Source organism: Dasypus novemcinctus, chromosome 12 (genome assembly GCF_030445035.2).
Source record: "Dasypus novemcinctus isolate mDasNov1 chromosome 12, mDasNov1.1.hap2, whole genome shotgun sequence".
Classification (NCBI taxonomy): Eukaryota; Metazoa; Chordata; class Mammalia; order Cingulata; family Dasypodidae; genus Dasypus; species Dasypus novemcinctus.
Window position 1 is genome coordinate 93478564 of NC_080684.1, and position 19153 is coordinate 93497716.

General features: G+C 46.6%; 1 protein-coding gene across 3 annotated transcripts in view; it reads right to left on the reverse strand.

The window, feature by feature from the left end:
• The window catches only part of LARGE1 (LARGE xylosyl- and glucuronyltransferase 1), a 588869-nt gene that overhangs the window by 42833 nt on the left and 526883 nt on the right, over positions 1–19153 (reverse strand). For all 3 annotated transcript variants that reach the window (XM_058308687.2, XM_058308686.2, XM_058308685.2), the window contains exon 10: positions 16382–16537. In XM_058308687.2, coding sequence (XP_058164670.1) covers positions 16382–16537 — 156 coding nt within the window. The remainder of the gene's footprint in view (positions 1–16381; positions 16538–19153) is intronic.

A 19153-nucleotide genomic window follows, 5' to 3' on the forward strand; every position in this document is an offset into this window, starting at 1 on the left:
AAGGAGAGCCACCCAGCGCGAAAGAAAGTTCAGCCTGCCCAGGAATGGCGCCGCACACACAGAGAGCTGACACAGCAAGATGACACAACAAGAAGAGACACAGATTCCTGGTGCCACTGACAACAATACAACAATGGAAGCAGACACGGAAGAACATGCAGCGAATAGACACAGAGAGCAGACAACTGGGGTTTGGGGGAGGGAAGGGGAGAGAAATAAATAAAAAATAAATCTTTAACAAAACAAAAACCAAGATGAGTGGAAACCAAACTGAACTCTACTTCTGTGTGCCCTGATGCTCTTCTCTTCCTAGTAATATATTTCAACTGTCATACCAGGTTTAGGGAAAAAAACCAAAAATGAACACATTAACAAAAACAGAAAACACACCATCATCAACAGATGGCAGGATAAACAAGACATGGCACATACATACATACAATGGACTATTATTTGGAGGAATGAGGTTTTGATATATGCTACTACATGTGTAACTGAAAACATTATGCTAAGTTAAAGAGGCTGGGCACAAAAGGGCAAATACTGTATCTAAGAAATAATCAGATCAGGCAAATTCACAGGTCAGGAAATAGATTAGAGGTTACCAGGGGCTGGTGAGGCAGGGTGGGAGGATGGGGAGTCACTGCTTAATGTGCAGAGTTTCAGTTTGGGGTGATGAAAAAGTTTTAGAAATAGATATTAGTGCATGTAGGTAATGTCACTAAAGCTGTACACTTAAACATGGTTAAAATGGCAAATTTTATGTTAAATATATTTTGCCACAATGAAAAAAACCAATAAAACCAGGTTTTCTTTTGATTTATTGAGTCTTTTTTCTATCTATCTATCTATCTATCTATCTATCTATCTATCTATCTACTTACCTACCTACTTACCTATCTACCTACCTACCTATGTATCTACCCACTTACCTACCTACTTATCATTTTCCTATCTGAAAGTCTAACTGGATTAATGTGGGTGTAGAAGTCCTTTGACTAGCTCTGCTCCTCTCCTTCCCACCTCAACTAGGGAAAGGATCAGGCTGTCCTACCAACAGGGAACTAAGGGCTTAGGACTTGGGAGTTGGGCCCTAGGCAGTTGTACGATATCCACATCTCACATACACCCCGCAGTTATCCGACCAGGTGGGTATAATTACCCCATTTTAAAGATGGAGACATTGAGATTAAAAAATAAAAGAAAATAAGCTGTTAAACTAATCTATGCTAATAGAAGTGAGATCAGGGGATGTGAGACTGGGAGTGAATGAACTAAGAAAAGCTTTTGGGGTGATGGAAATGTTCTATACTAGGACCGGGGGCTGATTCCACATGGGTGCACATTGTTGTGAAGATTCGACAAACTGTAGGCCTCGAATGGGTGGACTAGCTGTATGAAAATTATATTTCAATAAAATTGATTTTTAAAAAAAATATTAACTTGCCTAGTAACAGGCTAGAATTACAAACCAGACTGAATAAAAGAGCACATTTTTCCAAGAAGAAGGTATTTTTTTAAATCTCCAAGTTGATAGTGTAATGATCAACAATAAAATATATTAACTTGCTTCTGTGAAAAAAAGAGTAAGTTAGACAATCAGGACCACTGCTTTGATAGATTAAGCTATGACATTTTCTTCTCAAACAGGTGTTCTGGTAAATGATTGCATGAATTGCCCCAATTCTTCACTCCTGGTATCCTTACCCTTTGCCATGTAACCTTGCAGTTTCACTCACTGAAGAGGCAGAGTCCGTTTCCCCAGTCCTTGAATCTGGGCTGGACATGCAACTTGATCTGGCTAACAGAACACAGGGAAGCAATGCTGTTCCAATCCCAAGGACGGCCCCAGGAGGAAGTATATGTTTCTTCACCTCTACCACTGTCATGAGAATATGACGGGGCTGGCCTGAGATGAGAGACACCCCAGCTGCCCTAGGCGACAGTCAGATGGCCCCCTGTGGCATGAATGAGTCCAGCCAAAATCAGCAGAGCTGCCCCAACAAACACCTCTTGCTGTATGCTACTGAGGTTTTATGGGTTTGGAGTAACAGATAACTGGTAGACGCATCACTGGCATTCTGTGTAGGAGACTCTTTCATTATGGTGACCCACATAATGCAGGAGAATTAACCTCCTAGGCCCCTGTCCACTAAATGCTAGTAGCATTCTCCAGTTTTTGTGATGACCAACAATGGCCCTGTACATCATATATTTCTAAGCGTCCCTTGGGTAATCAGTTGAGATCCAGCGGGCAATAAGACATTCTCAGTTGCCTTTAAAATATCTAACTGTTGAAAAGGATGCAATCAGGGATATTCTTTAGCTTTTCAAGTCAAATTTGATACCCTTGCCTCTTTGAAAATACCCACTATACCAACAATTTCACTAGTATAAAACCAGGAAAAATAATTGAATTCTTATTCCGCCTGAGAACCTATGAGACAAAAGACCCCCTCTGACCTGCAGGATTGCACTCAGATTTCTTTGTTGACAGTCATTGTGGTAGTTTGGAGCCATGTACCCCAGAAAAACATGTTCTTAAACTCAATCCATTCCTCTGGGTGTGGACTCTTGTAAATAGGACCTTTTGATGAGGTTATTTCAGTTAAAAGGTGTCATCCAGCTGAATCAGGGCAGGTCTTAATCCTGTTACGAAGGCCTTATAGGCAAGGTCACAAAAAGAGAGAAAGCCAGGGGGAGTAGCCAGAAGAGGAAAGTCAGTGGAACGCGGAAGAGAAAGGAGATGCTGGGAGAGGCACCATATTGGCCAGGAGACAGAAAAGTCAAGGATCAAGGATCGCTGGCAACCAGGCCCAGAAACCAGTCTTATGGGAGGAGGCATTGCTTTGAAGATGTCTTGATTTTGGATTTCTCTTAGCCTCAAAACCATGAGCCAATAAATTCCCATTGCTTAAGCTATCCCATTGCATGGTATTTGTTTTAGTAGCCAGAAAATGGAAAAAGTCATTGACCTGTCTGACCCATCCCTCCCACATATTCTCTACTCTTACCAATGATCTGTCTGCTCCCTAAATCTACCTCTCCCTCCACATCTCTAAGATGGCACATGTTCTTCTCTCTCTGCAATGCCCTCCTTCATGTCACCCTACTCTTCTCCACCTAGAGTCCTTTTATTCACCTTTCAAGATTCAACTTAGGTGGTATCTGCTCTGTGAAAGATTTGCTGGCCCTTCCAGGCAGAAACTAGTCCCTTTCTTCTCTGTGCTCCAGCAGCACTCAATTTGTAACTCCATTAAAACACTTGTCGAATTGAACTGAAATTATTTAAGGGCAACTTCCCTGGTGAGCCTCAGTGCCCCTAGCTCAGTGCCTACTACCCCAAAGCTGCTCAATATTCATATGTTGCATGAATGAAAAGTATTTGCAGCACATGAGAAGACTGTGATCATCATGAAGTTAAGGCCTGTCTTTCCAATTTTTCTTTTGTATCCTGGAGTTACATGCCTAGAAGGTGATCAGTAAATGATTCCGAAGCCCATTATTTGCTCTGATATTTGCAGTTCAATGGTGTGTGATTACTGGAAGAATTCTGGAAAGCAAAGAAGCATGTGTCAGCTCCATACAAGGTTCTGGGTGTGTGTGAGTCCCTTGTCTCCCCAGAGCCCTCTGGTGAGGTATTTGCAGCCTCATTTGACAACTGAGAAAACAGTTTCACAATCTTGAGGTCACTCATGGAGATCAAACCCAGGTTGCCTTTCCAGGAAAGATGCTCTTTCAGCCTCACATCAAGCAGCAGATGCAACGCTGCAGCTAAAGTTACTGGTTCTCCCCCACTCCTGCTTGTATGATCTTAGACAAGTGATGAAAACCTTTCTGAACTTCCATTTCCTTTGCTGTAAAATGGCATGATAATGGTTAAGTACCCAGGGGATTACAGGAGGATTCCAAGAGATGCTGCATATGAAGAGTACACAATCTGGTGTGTAGTAAACACTCCACAGTTACCACTTCTTATCCCAGGCACCTAGGTAGATGCTTTCTATGCTCAAACATCACCTGACGGAAGCTGCACAGCATGGGCCTGGTGTGCAGAGCAGACAGGGGCTGCATGGACCTGGATGGTTCTTCTAACCAGGGAGTAGCAGAGAGAACTGCCATGTCCTGCTCCTCAAGGAACTCAGAGATGCCTCGAAACCATAATGTTGTCTCCCAGGAGAACACTTAACTGACTGATATTACCTTCCCTCCCTCCTTCCCTGAACTGCAAAAGAGCACAAGCAATTATTCCCCATTAGAGAATGAACATCTGCAAAATTCACTGTAAAAGCAGAGTTGTTTTTTCTAGTTTTATGTTGTGTTTCTAATTAATGTGTTGACAGGAGTGCATGGCTCCCTGTTCCATGAAGAAAAGGGTGGGAATGTGTGAGGAAGTGGGTGGGTGTTAGCGTGCGCAGGCACGTGTGTGTATGTGTGTGCTTGCAAAGAGTCTTTCTTTGATGAGGCTCAACAAGAAGTTTCTTTTCACCATGTGAGGAAGAACTTTAGTCCCCTGATTGAGTCAGGGGAAAGTGACATTCCAGGGTAAATGGCTTTAGGAGCTACTTTCTAAAAAGCACCTACACAGTAAGCTCTTAAGGTCAGGGGCAGCATCCCATTCATCTCCTAATCCCCTGAAATTCAAGTAAACCAGATGCTCAACAAGCCTCTAATGGATATGCTTGGTAGCCACTGCTGGTTAAAAATGTGCTCTCAGAACTATCTATGCTAGACCTGCTCCAGTAGGGAGGGTCTACAGCAGTCCTGCAGGAGTGGGAAGTGGGGAGGATGAGGGAAGGTCTACCAGCAGTCCTGCAGAAGTGGGGGGTGGGGAGGATAAGGGAGGGTCTACCAGCAGTCCTGCAGGGGTGAGGGGGATAAGGGAGGGTCTACCAGCAGTCCTGCAGGATAAACAGCCCCCAGCTCTGAACTCCAGGGTACCAACAATGTGTGGGATTCAGTAGCATCACATCCCAAACTCACCTGTGGCCATCACGAAGCTTAAGGGATGGGGCTAAAGGAATGAGGTTATCTACCAACCACCCAGGTACTGGGGAAGACATATCAGTTATGATCCTGCACCGACCTGTCTAAATCTGGCTCTTGTCAGCTACAGGACTCTGAGTCAATCAGATGCCTTCTTTGAGCATTTAAAAAAATTGAAGTAAAATTCATATAACATTAACCTTCATCCATTTCAAAGTGTAAAATTCAGTTGCATTTTGTGCATTCAGTGTTGTGACTATATCCCCTCTATCTAGTTCAAAGACATTTTTCTCACCCCAAAAGGAAATCAAGTACTGGCTTCTTGCAACCCTCCTCCTGGCTTCTTGCAACCACTAGTCTGCTTTCTATCTCTGCAGATTTACCAATTCTGGAAGTTTCATAAAACTTCCTTAAGTTTTAATTCATTACCAACATGGTGGCTTGTGCCTTCATTCAGCTCATATGGGTTGAACATCTGCCACAAGCCAGTCAGTGCTGGATGTTGCAGGTGCATTGCTTTGTTGATGTTAATCCTCCAGCAATACTCCAAGGTGGGGGCTACCACTGTTGTTTTACAAAGGAGGAAACTGAGGCACGGAATGTTCCAGTAAACTGCCAGTTATGCGGCTAGCAAGAAGCAAAGTCTGGATTGAATATTCAGTCTTGGGACCTCAAGCTGGGGATATTTTCACAACACAATTACTTCCCTCCAAGGGGATGGATGTGAGGATCAAATGAGATGGCTGAAGATACAATGCTCCATGAACAAAGAAGGTCATAAAAATGTATATGCAGTATGATCCCAGTGCAGCAAAAATGGCAAACAAAAAACACAGAAAATAGACTGAAGGGAGCACATGACAATGTTAACAGATTTTCCCTGAGTGGTGAATTCACAGATGAATATTATTTGCCTCTTTATCCTTTTCTGTAGTTAACTAATTCCCTGCAATTTTCTCAAATGAGCTAACGCATGTAAAAGTGCTTTGTAAACTGTAAAGTGCTATACAAACCTAGGCAATGTTATTATGATTACATTATGTGCCTTTCAAATTCTAATCTAAGCTTGCTTATTGCTGACTGCATGGCTGACGTTACCTCAAGGGGAAGACTGGCTGTTTAAGAACTTCATCCTTTTCACCCAGGGAATGGGTAATTTCTCTAGGGAGACACTGGCTGGAGGCAAGCGCTTTCATTAACAGGGTCTGACTGCTCCACACTCCGGCCACTGGGGGAGCAGAGGGCGCCCGACAAGCAAGTTCCAGAAACAAAAGACAGATTTCTCCTGCGATAAAATGCATTTGCTAAATTGCTTCTCTGGGCAGCCATCTGAGGCACAGGAAGATTTGCGCTCAGGGGAAAATGGCCCTTTAAGCTGCTTTCATTTATTTCTTTGCATCCTTCAGGACAGTGGCCTGGACTGACCTTTGGGCTGCAGGGGATGATGGCTGGTCATGCCTGAGGGTCCAGAACGGTTGGACCTGTCCCCTGTGCCCTGGCCTGAGGGATTTCTGTTCATTGGGTGAAACTGCAGGGTGAGATTATGGGGATAACTGGAAACCGGGACCTGAATGCTCTGACACTGATTTTCTGTGTGACCTTGAGCAAGTCATTGCTTTCAATTGTCACACAAGGAGTTTGGGCTTCATAAAGTGGCTCTCGAGAATCCAGCATACTCTGGGCCAGGCAATGTGCAGAGGCCTTGCTGGCACTCTCTCATCTAGCACTCCCAGCTACTCCATGAGAAGGAGTGACCATCAGTCCTGTTGCACAGATGAAGGCATTCATCATCTGAAGTTAAGTCACTTGTTCAAGGTCACACAATCAGTGAACAGAGCAGCTGAGATTTAAGCCCAGGTGTATTTCCTCTGAGTTCCTGCACGCAGTCACTATAGTGACCATAACACCTTGTTATAGGTCACTATAACACCTTGTTAATCAACCTCTGGGGCTCGTCCTAGCTCTAAGGACAGATGATTCTCTGACCGCACAGGACTGAAGTCACACACGGCCTCCTGGGGCAGAGACCTCCTGCGCTCACCGACATTCATCTTGCCAGCCTTCCTGGGCACACAGCTGCTAGGGTGTATTTCCAGCCTCCCTGCTGCTAAGGGTCTCTCTGTCATTGAGCTGTGGTCTGCAGAATGTGAGCAGCCTCTGGCTAGGACGGGCACCACTTCAAGCATGGCCCACGCACAGTCCTCACCCTCTTTTCCTGGCTGACGGCCAGAGTAAGAGAATCCAGTAGACGAGTCCAGGGTCACATGGAAGGCTGAGCCACAGGATGGAAGGGGTCTGGGTTCCTGAACCTGGAGAAATCTGCCTGCCAGTTAGGAACATGTTTGGCCTTGACTGCCTGAGTCATAAACTCGCAGCATGTTGGGCCATTTTACAGCTGCTCGTATTACCTTAACTTACAAGTCCACTTTTGCTTTTCTAGCCAGGAAGTGACACAGTTGTAGGACAAAGGGCCAAATACGGAGTCTCTGAGGCCATGAGTGTCTTCTTGCGACAGCCTTCCTTCCAGTGCCTTGGCACAATGGGGGGAGGGGGGCATATCTGCTGGGTAAAATAACCCTGAGGAATAGTGCTTTCTGCCTAAAACCTTCACTTTTTAGTGGCCTCCATGTCCACTATTTCATTTGTTCCTCCCAGCACCTGTGGGAGGCAGGCAGTGCTCTCCTTACTACCCTCCGCTGACAGAGGAGGAAACAGGCACCAGGGATTTTCTCAGAGGCTAGGACTTCAACTCTGTTTCCTGAACCCAATACAGGACTTTCCTCTGGGGTTTCCATAAAGCAGTGCTTTTATTAAATCAGATTATTATTAAACAGGGCAGACAGGTTAGGAAAGATTTACCAGCTCACTGGTTGCCTGCTGTGTGGATTAATCGACAAAGTTCCAGGAATCCAAAGCAGTTTTTATTAAGGAAACCAAACCACAGGCCACTTTTATTCTTTAGTGGGAGGGGCAAAGACACGGGCTCTGATCACTTGAGCAAAGGTCCCCGGAAGGTCTGCCCGGCACTGGCGGAGGCTCTGAGGAAAAGCAAGGAAAAGGCATGGTCTCCTGCTTTCCCACGTTATCAGTATTAATATATTGCACATAATTAATAGGCCCTTATTTTATGCCAAGTCCTGTTCTAGAAATAGAGAATGAGCCCTGGTTCTTATATTTATGAGTGAATATAACTGGGGTGAAAATGGATGGGGGTACAAAGAGGTCAATCAGCAATTACAACACTGTGTAATTACAATACAACAAAACTTAATTTTGGGGCATGTGGTAGTTTATGTGTCAACTTAGCTTGGCTATAGTACCCAGTTATTCAATCCAATACTAATCTAGGTGTTGCTGTGAAGATATCTTATAGAGTTAACATCTACAATCAGTCAACCTTCAGTAGACCTTCCTCCATACTGTGGGTGGGCCGCCATGTAATCAACTGAAACGCCTTAAGAGCAAAACTGAAGTTTCCCTGAGGAAGAAGAGAAAAATTCTGCCTCAAGACTGAGTTCCAGCCTGCTGGCCTGCCCTGCAGAATTTGGGCTTACCACCTCCCACAACTGCATGAGAATATACCTTAACATAAATCTTTGTATCTATCCCACTGCTCTGTTTCTCTGGAGAGCCTTGACTGACACGGGGCATGTGACAGATGCCACACTGTTCTAAGCTCCTGAACTGTCTCACTTTAGTTAGTCCGTATACTCTATCAGATAGGAATAATTATTATTCCCATTTCATAGATGAGAAAACTGAGGGGCAAGGAGTTAAAGAAAATTGCCTGCAGTCCCATAGTTAGTGTTCCGAGGATTGCACAGGAGGCAGTTTTGCCCTGGAGCTGCCCTCTTACCTACTCTACTGCAAAGGAATAGGCAAGCCTGCTTAGCAAGGAAGATGCAGCCAGTAGGGCAGAGCAAAGGAGCTGCTGCAAACACACAGAGACCCTGCTCAGTTTGGGTAGAGTAAGGTGGGAGTCTAGCGGTGAAAGAGGGATGGGTGCCAAGTGGAGGCTGGGTTGGAAAAAGGGTCCAGCTCGTAGGGACATGCCTGTGCCCAGCCTTGAATATCTGAATATCTTGACCCCATGGCTCACAGGAGCAACTTCTTTTTTCAAACTCTTCCCATCATCAACTCCCCTGGCCTTTCAGGCAACCACTGTGATCCCTGAGGCTACCGGGAGGAAAGTCACTGGAGACTGGCCTTGTAGAGCCTGCCGTGTGATTACAGAGGTGGTGACAAGCGGCTCGCACATGGGAACATTAAGGCATTCTGGTTTTTCTCTGGGATTCTCTGGGATACAGCCGTTTCCACAGAGCCATCTGCTCTTGGCATTCCGAGCCGAGTGGCACCATAATCTGCTTACAGACTCTGTTTATGTGTCTTATTTTTAACTTCTAATTGAGCCATGGTGATGCTGCTGTCTTTTCCTCCTAGTAGGCGGAATATCGGGGGAGGTGGTCCTGCAGGCAGTCCAGCATCCTCTATTCTCGAGGCACAAGGGACTTGGACTTGGAAGGCCTCTTCAGTTCAGAAGCAATGGAGGGGTGTCAGAATAGTTTGATGGGGAAGGGTCCAGGACAAGCTCTGGCCTGCACTTGTAGTAAGAACTTCCTGTGGGCACCTCCCATCTGAATGGCTCCCCTCCTCCTAACGTGTTGCCAGGGCTATTTTCCAGGTGAGGAAACTTGAGGCTCACAGAAGGCAAGAGTTAGACCCATTCCTGGGTTCAGGTTTTCTGATTCCTCAAGAAATCAGTTCATTCATTCAACAAAATTTACTGAGCAGGCACCAGGTGCCAGGCAGTCTTCTAGGTACAAGGATAAATTGAGGAGTCAAACAGGTAAAAATCTTGGCAGTCACAGACCTTACATTCTAGTGGGGGCATGGCATCATCAACAACATAACTAAGTCAAGTAGGTAGTATATCGATCAGAGTCGGTACAGTGAAGACAAATAAAGCAAAGGAACCCTGGAGGGTAGGGAGTGTTGGGTAAGGGGTAGGTGTTGGAGTGTTTGGTGGGGAGTATTTTAAATAGTTGCAGGAAGACTGTGAGGGAGGGACCTGATACCAGCTCCGACTATGCCACCGACCTGCTCTCTGACTTCAGTCCTTTGAGCCTCCACTTTCTGCTCTCTAAAATGGAGAGAATAATAAATACCTTATCGGTTAAGTTAAAAAATAAGAAATATTACATAAGTAAAACATCGAGGAGAAGAGGGGAGTGGTGTGTGGTGGTTCTTACATTAATTATAAATATGAAGACTGGCCCTGGTCCTGTTGCTTTATAGTTAGTGGATCTGGTGTCAAGTCTTGGCCTCGTCATTTAAGGAGCTGTGTGGCTTGGAGTGCGTAACTCATCTCTTCTGAGCTTTGGTTTCCTTGTCTGTGAAATGTGATGCATCACACCCACCTCCCAGAGTTGTGGTGATGATTTAAGTTGTACTTCCCTTTCTCTCAATTGCAGGAAGGCTCCAATTCTCACCAGCTACAAGAAAGCAGATAAAAGTCTTGGAGCGGCACAAGAAGAGCTGTTCTAGCACAGGAGAGCACAGAGCTGAGGCCCACCACAGGGATGCCGCCAGCTTCAGCTCCTACGCCGCCGTCGCCACCGCCACCGCCATCACCCAGTGAGGTGGGTTGCCTGGAGTGCTGTCTTGGTGTGGGGGGTGGGGTCCAGGGGCTGGGGCTGAGGCTGGGCCCACGTGGAGAGAGCGTGGTTGTCAATCAGTAATGTCAGATGGGGGCACGGGGTAAGGAGGCTGTAGGTCTGCAGACATTGGGTGTCGACTTAGAGCTTCACAAGCATGTTAAAACCCACTGGTGTCTAGTCATTTTTATCTTATTTTTTGCATTTTTGGATGTTTGAAATGTTTCCTAATGTGATTGCTAACATGGCAATGGATAGATAACCCTCTTGTCATTGGTCATTTTAACTTAAATACCATTGTTCTTCCTTTTTTTGGTTGCCAGGGGAAGGATGAATAGGGAGGTGAGTCCAGAAAGGGTTGTTCTGAAGCTGATGAACTGAAAGTGACAGCTGCCAGAAAGGAAAACTGCAGAGCAAGCAGCAAATAGTTAGAAGCCACGTCCTGCCTAGAGAGACATAGTACCTTCCCCTCTCTGGCCAATCCCTGCCCTTGCAATGCAACCTCAGTCATCCAAAATTGTAAACTGAGTTTAACATACTTTGGCAATAAAGGAAAGACATGTACTTTAGCACAATTCACATCCAAATTAGCTAAAACATACATATTTTAATATATATCAGAGGCTTTGCCTTTAAATTGGCAAAGCCGTTTTTGGACCACTCTATCAGGTAAACGAGCGGTCTTGATAACAAGGCATCACTCCACAGCACAATGCATAGGCAGAGCTGCAAGTTTCTGAGTCACACACTGTATGGAGACATTCTATGCTACCTGATGGGTTTGTCAGGTACAAGAGGAAGTGTTCTTATTTGTCCTGGCTCTTGAGGACGGGACTTAGATGGAACGATTTTCTTACAAAGGGAAGATTTCAACTCAACAAAAGGGAGAATGGTACACCATCTGGAGTTTTCCACCCGTACAGGTGAGCTCCCTGTCTTTGGGAGGATTCCACCAGATGTGAGGCCAGGAGGGATGCTGCATAAGGACTTTTGCATGGATAAGGGTGTGGAGAAATTCCGTGATTACCCAACTGTGTTCTGCAGAGTCCCAGGGTTTCTTGGATATGCCTGAGCGGCTCAGCTGCTGAAGAAAGGGAAAGAGGAGCCAATGTTTAGAATACTAGCCTCTATCCCTACTTCAGTCAGATTCTAACTAATACCTAGGCATTACAAAAATTAACTTACTGGTTCCAGGAAGAGATTCCCAGGCAAGCTATGGAGCACATCTCCAAAGGTAAGACAACAGGCTGTGTCCCACCAGCTACTGGCATTCTCTGTCACTGTTTTGAGCCGGTTCTCTTCCAAACCACATTGTCTTCTCCCAGAGCAAGCACCCAGGCAGAGGCTCTGAAATGCTGGCCTGCTCCTCACATCTTAGCCCCTCACTAAAACGTTGAATTCCCAGACCATTTATTTGGTAGGCAGAAAGGCTAACACCATGACTTCCCCTTACCACTCTCAGTCTCCTAACTGGTGGAAAACCTACCTGGGATTGTTAACCCAGAGCAAATGTGCCAGCCTCTCCCCTGCTTTACGGAGGGATTTCTAAGTGACTCGGCAGGTTCCTCTCTCTGTCAGGCCTTCGGAGCAGAGCTGTTAATAAAACTTGAAACCCGTTCTTGGGACAGTCTTGGAATAAGGGCTTATTATCAGATGGGCTGGGCATTGTGGTTTGTGGGGGAGGGGAAAAACATCCCGATGAACCCTGTGCTCCTGGTAGCTAGCCCTTCTTTTCTGGTAACTTAACATAAATTATCCAAGCAACTCTACAATGGAGGCATCACTGTTACAGTTTCTTCAGTGCATTTATGTCACTTCTCTGAGGTCATGTGTCTGTTAAATATGTGACCAAGGATTACCAGCCGGTTCACACTCTTATCATCATCTCCTCAGGGAAAAAACAGTAATAATTCAAGAATTAACTTGGGCAGCCCTTTGTAGTTCTCCCATTGCCTTCATTTGAATTCGAGCTCTAGCCCTGAAGGAGCCAGGCTCGTGTTCACCTTGGCCTCTTCTGCTCCTATCGTTCCCTTTTCAGGACTGCTCAGTTCACCCTCCAGATCTCTGTGCTCTACTTACCACCTCCTCCAGGAAGTCTTTCACAATGCACCTTGTCTCCCTGTGTATGAGTGAAATGCCTTATTGTGTCCTCTCAGAGCACCTCAGTCCCAGCAGTGATGACACTGGATGATAACCACCTGCTTGACTTCATCCCCCTATTACACAAGCATTGGGACAGCTGGGTTCCAACTCCAGTGCTCCCAGCTAATCACTAGCCCTGCGGCTGGCAATTGTTTGAATAAATAACTGCTGAGGGAATGAGTGAATCTTACGAGTTAGTGCTGCACCCAACTGGGATCCTAGGTCCAATGAAGAGGATCCTGACCTTCTTCCTTTGAGACTCACCACCATCTGTGCACTTGTCACAGCTCTAATGACCTCTTCCCAAGAGCTGGGAGCATCCGGCTTTGGGCTGGATCCAAGACGTTAGCTTTTCCCTGTGGTTGTGTTTGCAGAAAACACTTGACATGTTGCAGAGGACCAGGTGGTGCAACTCCCTACAGGGACGTGATTCCCGAAGTTCAGTGTTTACAGACTCTCTCCTTGTCCCTGCCACTGCTGGCTGGTAGTGCCAGAGCACCTGGCTGGAACAGGGTAGGGGACATGCTGTCTTGATTTACGAGTCCTAGTTGCACCTGCTCCCCTGTTCTTAGCGACCACAAGACAATCCGGTCTTTTCCCTCCATCCCCGCTGGTGCTATCCTATGTTAAAGCACCAGCACCATCTTTTTCCTGGGGTGGGGCTACAGCCTCCCAAGTGGTCTCCCTGCCTCCAGTCTTGTCCCTTTCTTTCTATTCTCTACAGTGAGTGACTTTTTTCCCCAGATGTAAATCTGACTGCTGCTAGGATAAAGGCTAAACTCTTCAGTTCAGCTGAGGCCCTTCAAGGTCTGCCTTCCTCCGTGGTTTCATCCCTTGCCTCTTTTCCAACTTCCTCAATGCTCTAGTATACTATATATACAATATATCTATATTTATCAGATCTATATAAAATCTTTTCATTCCTTACTTCTTCATCTGCTGTTCCCTCTGTGTGATACTTCATTCTCTCCTATTTGCTCAAATCATTCATTCATTCAATATTTATGGAGTGTTTACTGTGTGCTTGATTTTATTCGAGAGGGGACCTAGCGGTGAATAACACAGACGTTGCCTCTAATCTACTGGTCTTAGATTCTGGGCAGACAGAAGTGGAGAAAAAACCAGGAAACAAATACATGAATCAAATAATTGCAGATAGAGGTACACACTGTGATAAAACTAAATAGGGCAAGTCACAGACAGTGCCTGGTGGGGTTACTTTAGGTTGAAGGTCGGGAAAGCCTCCATGACAAAGCTACCTCCCAAACCTTTCATCAACTAGGGGCGGCATGCTGGAGACAGAACAGCAGGTCAAGGGCCTGAGGTGGAATGAGCTTGGAATGGGGCCACCGTGGCTCCGGTGCTGTGGTCGGGATGGCTGCTGTGGGGGTGTGCCAGAGAAGGCTACTCTCATGCATGGCCCTCCCTGTACCTCCTGATTCTCTAATGGTTGTTATGTGGGTCAGTCTCTGAGCTCAATTCTAGAGCCCCACACGGCACCTGGCAGAAGGTGACATTCACGAACGCTTATTGCACAAATAAAAGCAGTCACAGATTCCAAGAAAGGCCATCAATGACTTCTTCACCCGCCAGGGGAAGGGATGGTAGGGAAAGGTGGTGAGTCATTTATAAAGAGAGCCCTACTTTGTATGACACACAGCACACTGGGAATTCAGCGAGACGGGTGATTAAATGATGGCTTCATCCTGCGATGCCTTTCATTTGAGCCTCTTCCACAGAAGGGAGGGGGATAAAAAGAGGCAAGAGAGCAGTTCTCATTTAGCTTTCAGAAAAAGTGCCGAATGGGCACTCAAATATTGATGATGATGACAAATACTGATTTGAGCCCAGAGAACTGAACAAAAAAAACCAAAAGAACACTGTTTGTTGAAACCTCTAAGTGCTTCCCAGAATCTGAAAGATTTCAAGTACTTAATGGTTTTCTCTCCTCTCTCTCCAGTTGCAAAGAAGGGTAGACACTGAGAAGGGTGTCTAGGATGATGCAGGGAAAGGTCAGAGATAGTAGCAACTTGACCGTGACTTGGGGGCCAAGTAATAAGAGAGCAAGGATGGTATTTTGACCAGAGAGTCGTCCCGATAAAGAGGCAGGTGCATGGATTCCTCAGAGCTTCCTGCAGACACTTTCTCCTGACATGTGGAGCCCAATGGAATGCTCATGATAAATAGCAATAATAGCAATAAAACCCACTTCTGACTAACCTGGCTGACAACCCCCCTCCTGATTTGGCCTCTCCCTACCTGCTGCTCAAATTCTCCTGTCCCTTCACCTTCCCCTACTCACACCCAGGCACCCAGGCCAGCCTTCCTTCCTTCAAAATCAAGCCTGTCCTGTCTCAGGGCCTTTGCACCAGCTACTTCCTCTGCCAAAAATGCACCTGCTCTTCGACATCTGGCTTGTTCTTGTCATTCAGATCTTAGCTTAAATGTTACCTCCTCAGAGAAGTCCTCCCAGAAGCCCCAAACCAATGGAGCTGCCAGCTGCTCACTAATCATCACTATGCAGAATTTGCCACAACTGAGTTTATTTCATTATTGCTTGTGTCTCCCTTACTAGCATATGAGCCTCACAAAAGCAGGGACCCTGCGTACCTTTTTTTATCTGTAACTACTCAAAGCGCAGAGTAAGTAGAAGGCGCACAGTAAATGTCTGTGGAATGAATGAACCAATTACGTCTGTGTCTAACAGTCACGGAAAAGACGGCAAACAAATATTCACTGAGCATCTCACACAAGGCAAATGCTGAGCTTTGGTGCTTTGCATGGACTTTCTCCCTGAATCTCAAGACATCCCTGGAAGGTAAGTGTGATTAATCCCCGTTTGCCTGTTGAGGAAACTGAAGCAGAGAGAGGTCCCACAGATGGTGAAGAGATTAAAGCCAAACTCAGGTCTGTCTGACTCCATATGTCCTACACTTATTCCACTACGGGGTGCAGCTTCCCCACATCTTGTTCCTCAGAGCCTGAAACCAGGGCTCAAATTTAAGTTAACTCCGCCCCTTGCTTGCTGTGCGACTATGGGTAACCTGCTTAACATCTCTAGTGTCCCAATTTCTTTAAGCAGGGGAAACAAAAGTGGGCTTCTAAGAAATTACATGAGATGTCTGAAAATATGATAAGATGATAAAGAAATAAGAAAATATAGAGATGTTAGCTATGCTTGTGACTCACTCAACAGTTTCTTCAACCTTGTTAACCCCTGAAGGAGCCAGTTATGGCTTCTGCACCACCCCATGCATGGCCCTGGCTGAATCGCGGCTGACTTGTATGGTGAGTATTTCAGAACAACCAAAGCCTCAGACAAAGAGACATGTTCTCGTCTTCTTGGGGTTTGGGCTCGTTCTGTTTGCTGTGCTTAGAAACTCATAGCATAGGTGTCCCTTCCGTCCTCACAGAGCCTGGGCCAGCTGTATCTCCTCCGTGCTCCCCAGACCCACTCTCCATTCACAGCCCCTTCCCACCATGCGGGGAGTCCCCAGGGCAACTCACTTCAGTCCCGCCCCGAGCCTGGCACAGAGCCTGGCACGCTGGAGGACGCCAATGGCCGGCAGAGGCCAGCCCCGCCCTGCCGACCCACTTACGTTTTCACTGTTGACGTCAGCTTCGCTGAGGCAGCCAAACAGTTCCCGCCGCAGGAGGTTCCCATCGTACTCCAGGAAGGTCAGGTAGAGATTGCGGAAGAACTCGACGTGCTTGTTCTTTACCCGAAGCTTCTTGGGGGAGTTCCAGTGGATGACCTGGCGGGTGACAGGGAAGCAGTCAGGGGAGGGGGCCTGGCACACAGGAGCCGCGGGCTTGGCACCGCTTGTGTCCTTGCTGAGCCCTTCGTTCTTGCATACACGGGTTCAGTAATCACAGTACAATAGTCAGGAGCAGTGGCTCCAAGTTCTTACTGCCTGGGTTCAAACTCTGCTCTGGTCTATGTTTCTACGTAGCTGTTTAACCTTAACCAAGTTACTCAGTCGATCTGTGCCTCGGTTTCTTCATCTGTGAAATCGGAGTAGCAGCAGTTTCTGCCTGTCCCACTCACTGAGCTGCCTGTGCTGGGTCTTAAAGGACGAGCAGGTATTTCCTGGAGCCATGGGACCTGGGGCGGGGGTACGGTGGGGACAGGATTCAGGCAGAGGGAAGAGGCTGGGCCAGCCTGGTCATCTGGCAAATGAGAAGCTGCGTTAGGTTGCTGGAGCACAGGGGTCAGTGACGTCCACACAGTGCCTACAAGTCAGGGTTGCTCTGTCAGCGTGGGCTGCCATCCCCCCTCAATGAGGGAGCACTCAGACTGCACAGCAGTGCTCTGTCCTCCTCTCTCCCTCCCACCAGCATGGAAGCCCACCGCAGCAGGAACGAAGGAGGCAGGCACTGAGCATTCAGGTGGGCACAGATGGGGTCTGTGGACCCTCCTTAGAACATGAGCACTCGATAGAGCCTTTTTCTGCAGGTAACACTGAGTGGGAAACGTGGTTTTATTCCTGTCCCTTTTGCAGGGTAGGAGAGGGAAGACTCTCCCTTGACAATACATCAAACCCGGGTGTGGACAAGGTCCCAAGGCATCTGTCTGGGGTATGTGTAGTTATTACAGGCAAAGACCGGTGTCATATAAAAAGCAGAAAGGATTAAAAGAAGGTAGGGGGAGACGATGGAGTTGCAAAGGGAGTTCTGGAAAACCCTTTGCAATTCTGTTGCCTTCTGATAGGTAAGATGGCTCAAAGTCTATTGGTATATATTACCTTTGTCGCCTTAGTTTTTTTTTTTAATTCATTTTTTAAAAATATTACATTAAAAAAATATGAGGTCCCCATTCACCCCCACCGCCCCCACCCCACCACTCGCCTTAGTTCTTAGTCATCAGAACACAGAATACTCCATTATCTTCTGCCAGGCTCTAGAGAAATATATAATAGCTACCACTTACTTAATACCATATATGCTAAATACTAGGCTAGGGTAACATAAAGACATATACACATTAACACATTTGATACTCAAACTGGTAAGATTATTTCTATTTTTATGTCTATTTTATAGATGATGAGCTTGAGGTTCAGACCAGGCCAGGGTCACCTAGCTAGTAAATGCTCAAACATAATATAAAATCAAGTCTATCTACACCAAAATCTTTTTCTTTCATGCATCAAATATTAAAAATGAGCACCTACTATGTACCAGACACTGATCTAGGGTTGGGTACAGAAAAGAAGACGAGAGCAGATCACTGCCTTTGTGGAACTTACAATTTAGTAGGAGAAACCAACATTAATTAACCATGCATTTAAAAATTACAGGTGGGAAGCGGACTTGGCCGAGTGGTTAGGGCATCCGTCTACCACATGGGAGGTCCGCGGTTCAAACCCTGAGCCTCCTTGACCCGTGTGGAGCTGGCCCGTGTGCAGTGCTGATGCGCACAGGGAGTGCTGTGCCACTCAGTAGTGTCCCCACGTAGGGGACAAAAAGAAACAGATTCCCGGCACTGCTGATAAGGATAGAAGCGGTCACAGAAGAACATTGAGCAAATGGACACAGAGAGCAAACAATGGGGGAGGGGGGGTGAGGAAGGGGAGAGAAATAAATCTTTTAAAAAATAAATAAATAAAATAAAAATTACAGGTATGATACACGCTTTTAACCGAGGTATAGAAAGCTATGAAAGCACAGAACCAGAGGACCTGACACAGGCTAAGGGCCAAGGCAGTGACATCTGTGCTGAGTTCTGAGGGATGTAGATAGCTAATGAGGGAGGCTGGAATGGAGAAAATAATTTTTTTTAAGCAAAGGTTGCAGCACATGCAAAGACTGGGAGGCAGGAAGAAATAAGAGCCTTGGATACACTGAGAAGGCTGGTGAAGCCCTGGTCATCCAAAATCAAAGGAGAGGGGTGTGGAGGGAGCTCGGAGGGGTGCGCGGGGGCAAGCAGCATCACGGCATGGTCACGTGCACGTTCCGTCTTGGCGTGGGGAATGCAGGCTGGGCCAGGATGGGGGCGGGGAGGCCAGGATGGCAGCCCCGCAGGAGGTGGGGGAGAGGCCACACCGGCCTGGATGAGGACGGTGCAGCTGAGCGAGCAAGAAGGCATGCATGTTAGCGGGTCTGGGGTGAAATGGACTCCGCTGGAGGAGGAGTGCTCAGATGGCTTCTAATCCCCCTTTGGGCCCTGATATTATAGGATATTTTGTGGGAACAGAGGAAGAGCCCATGGATATGGATTTCTAGCCATGGTCACCATGAGTAGGATTTAGAGGGTTGCTGAGAGCTTGGCAGAATGGGACACTCAGCTTGAGACGATGCATTTGTAACTTAGATCAGAAAGTGTCCCTTACCGCTCAGGACAGGTAAACAAGACAACGGACACCATTCAT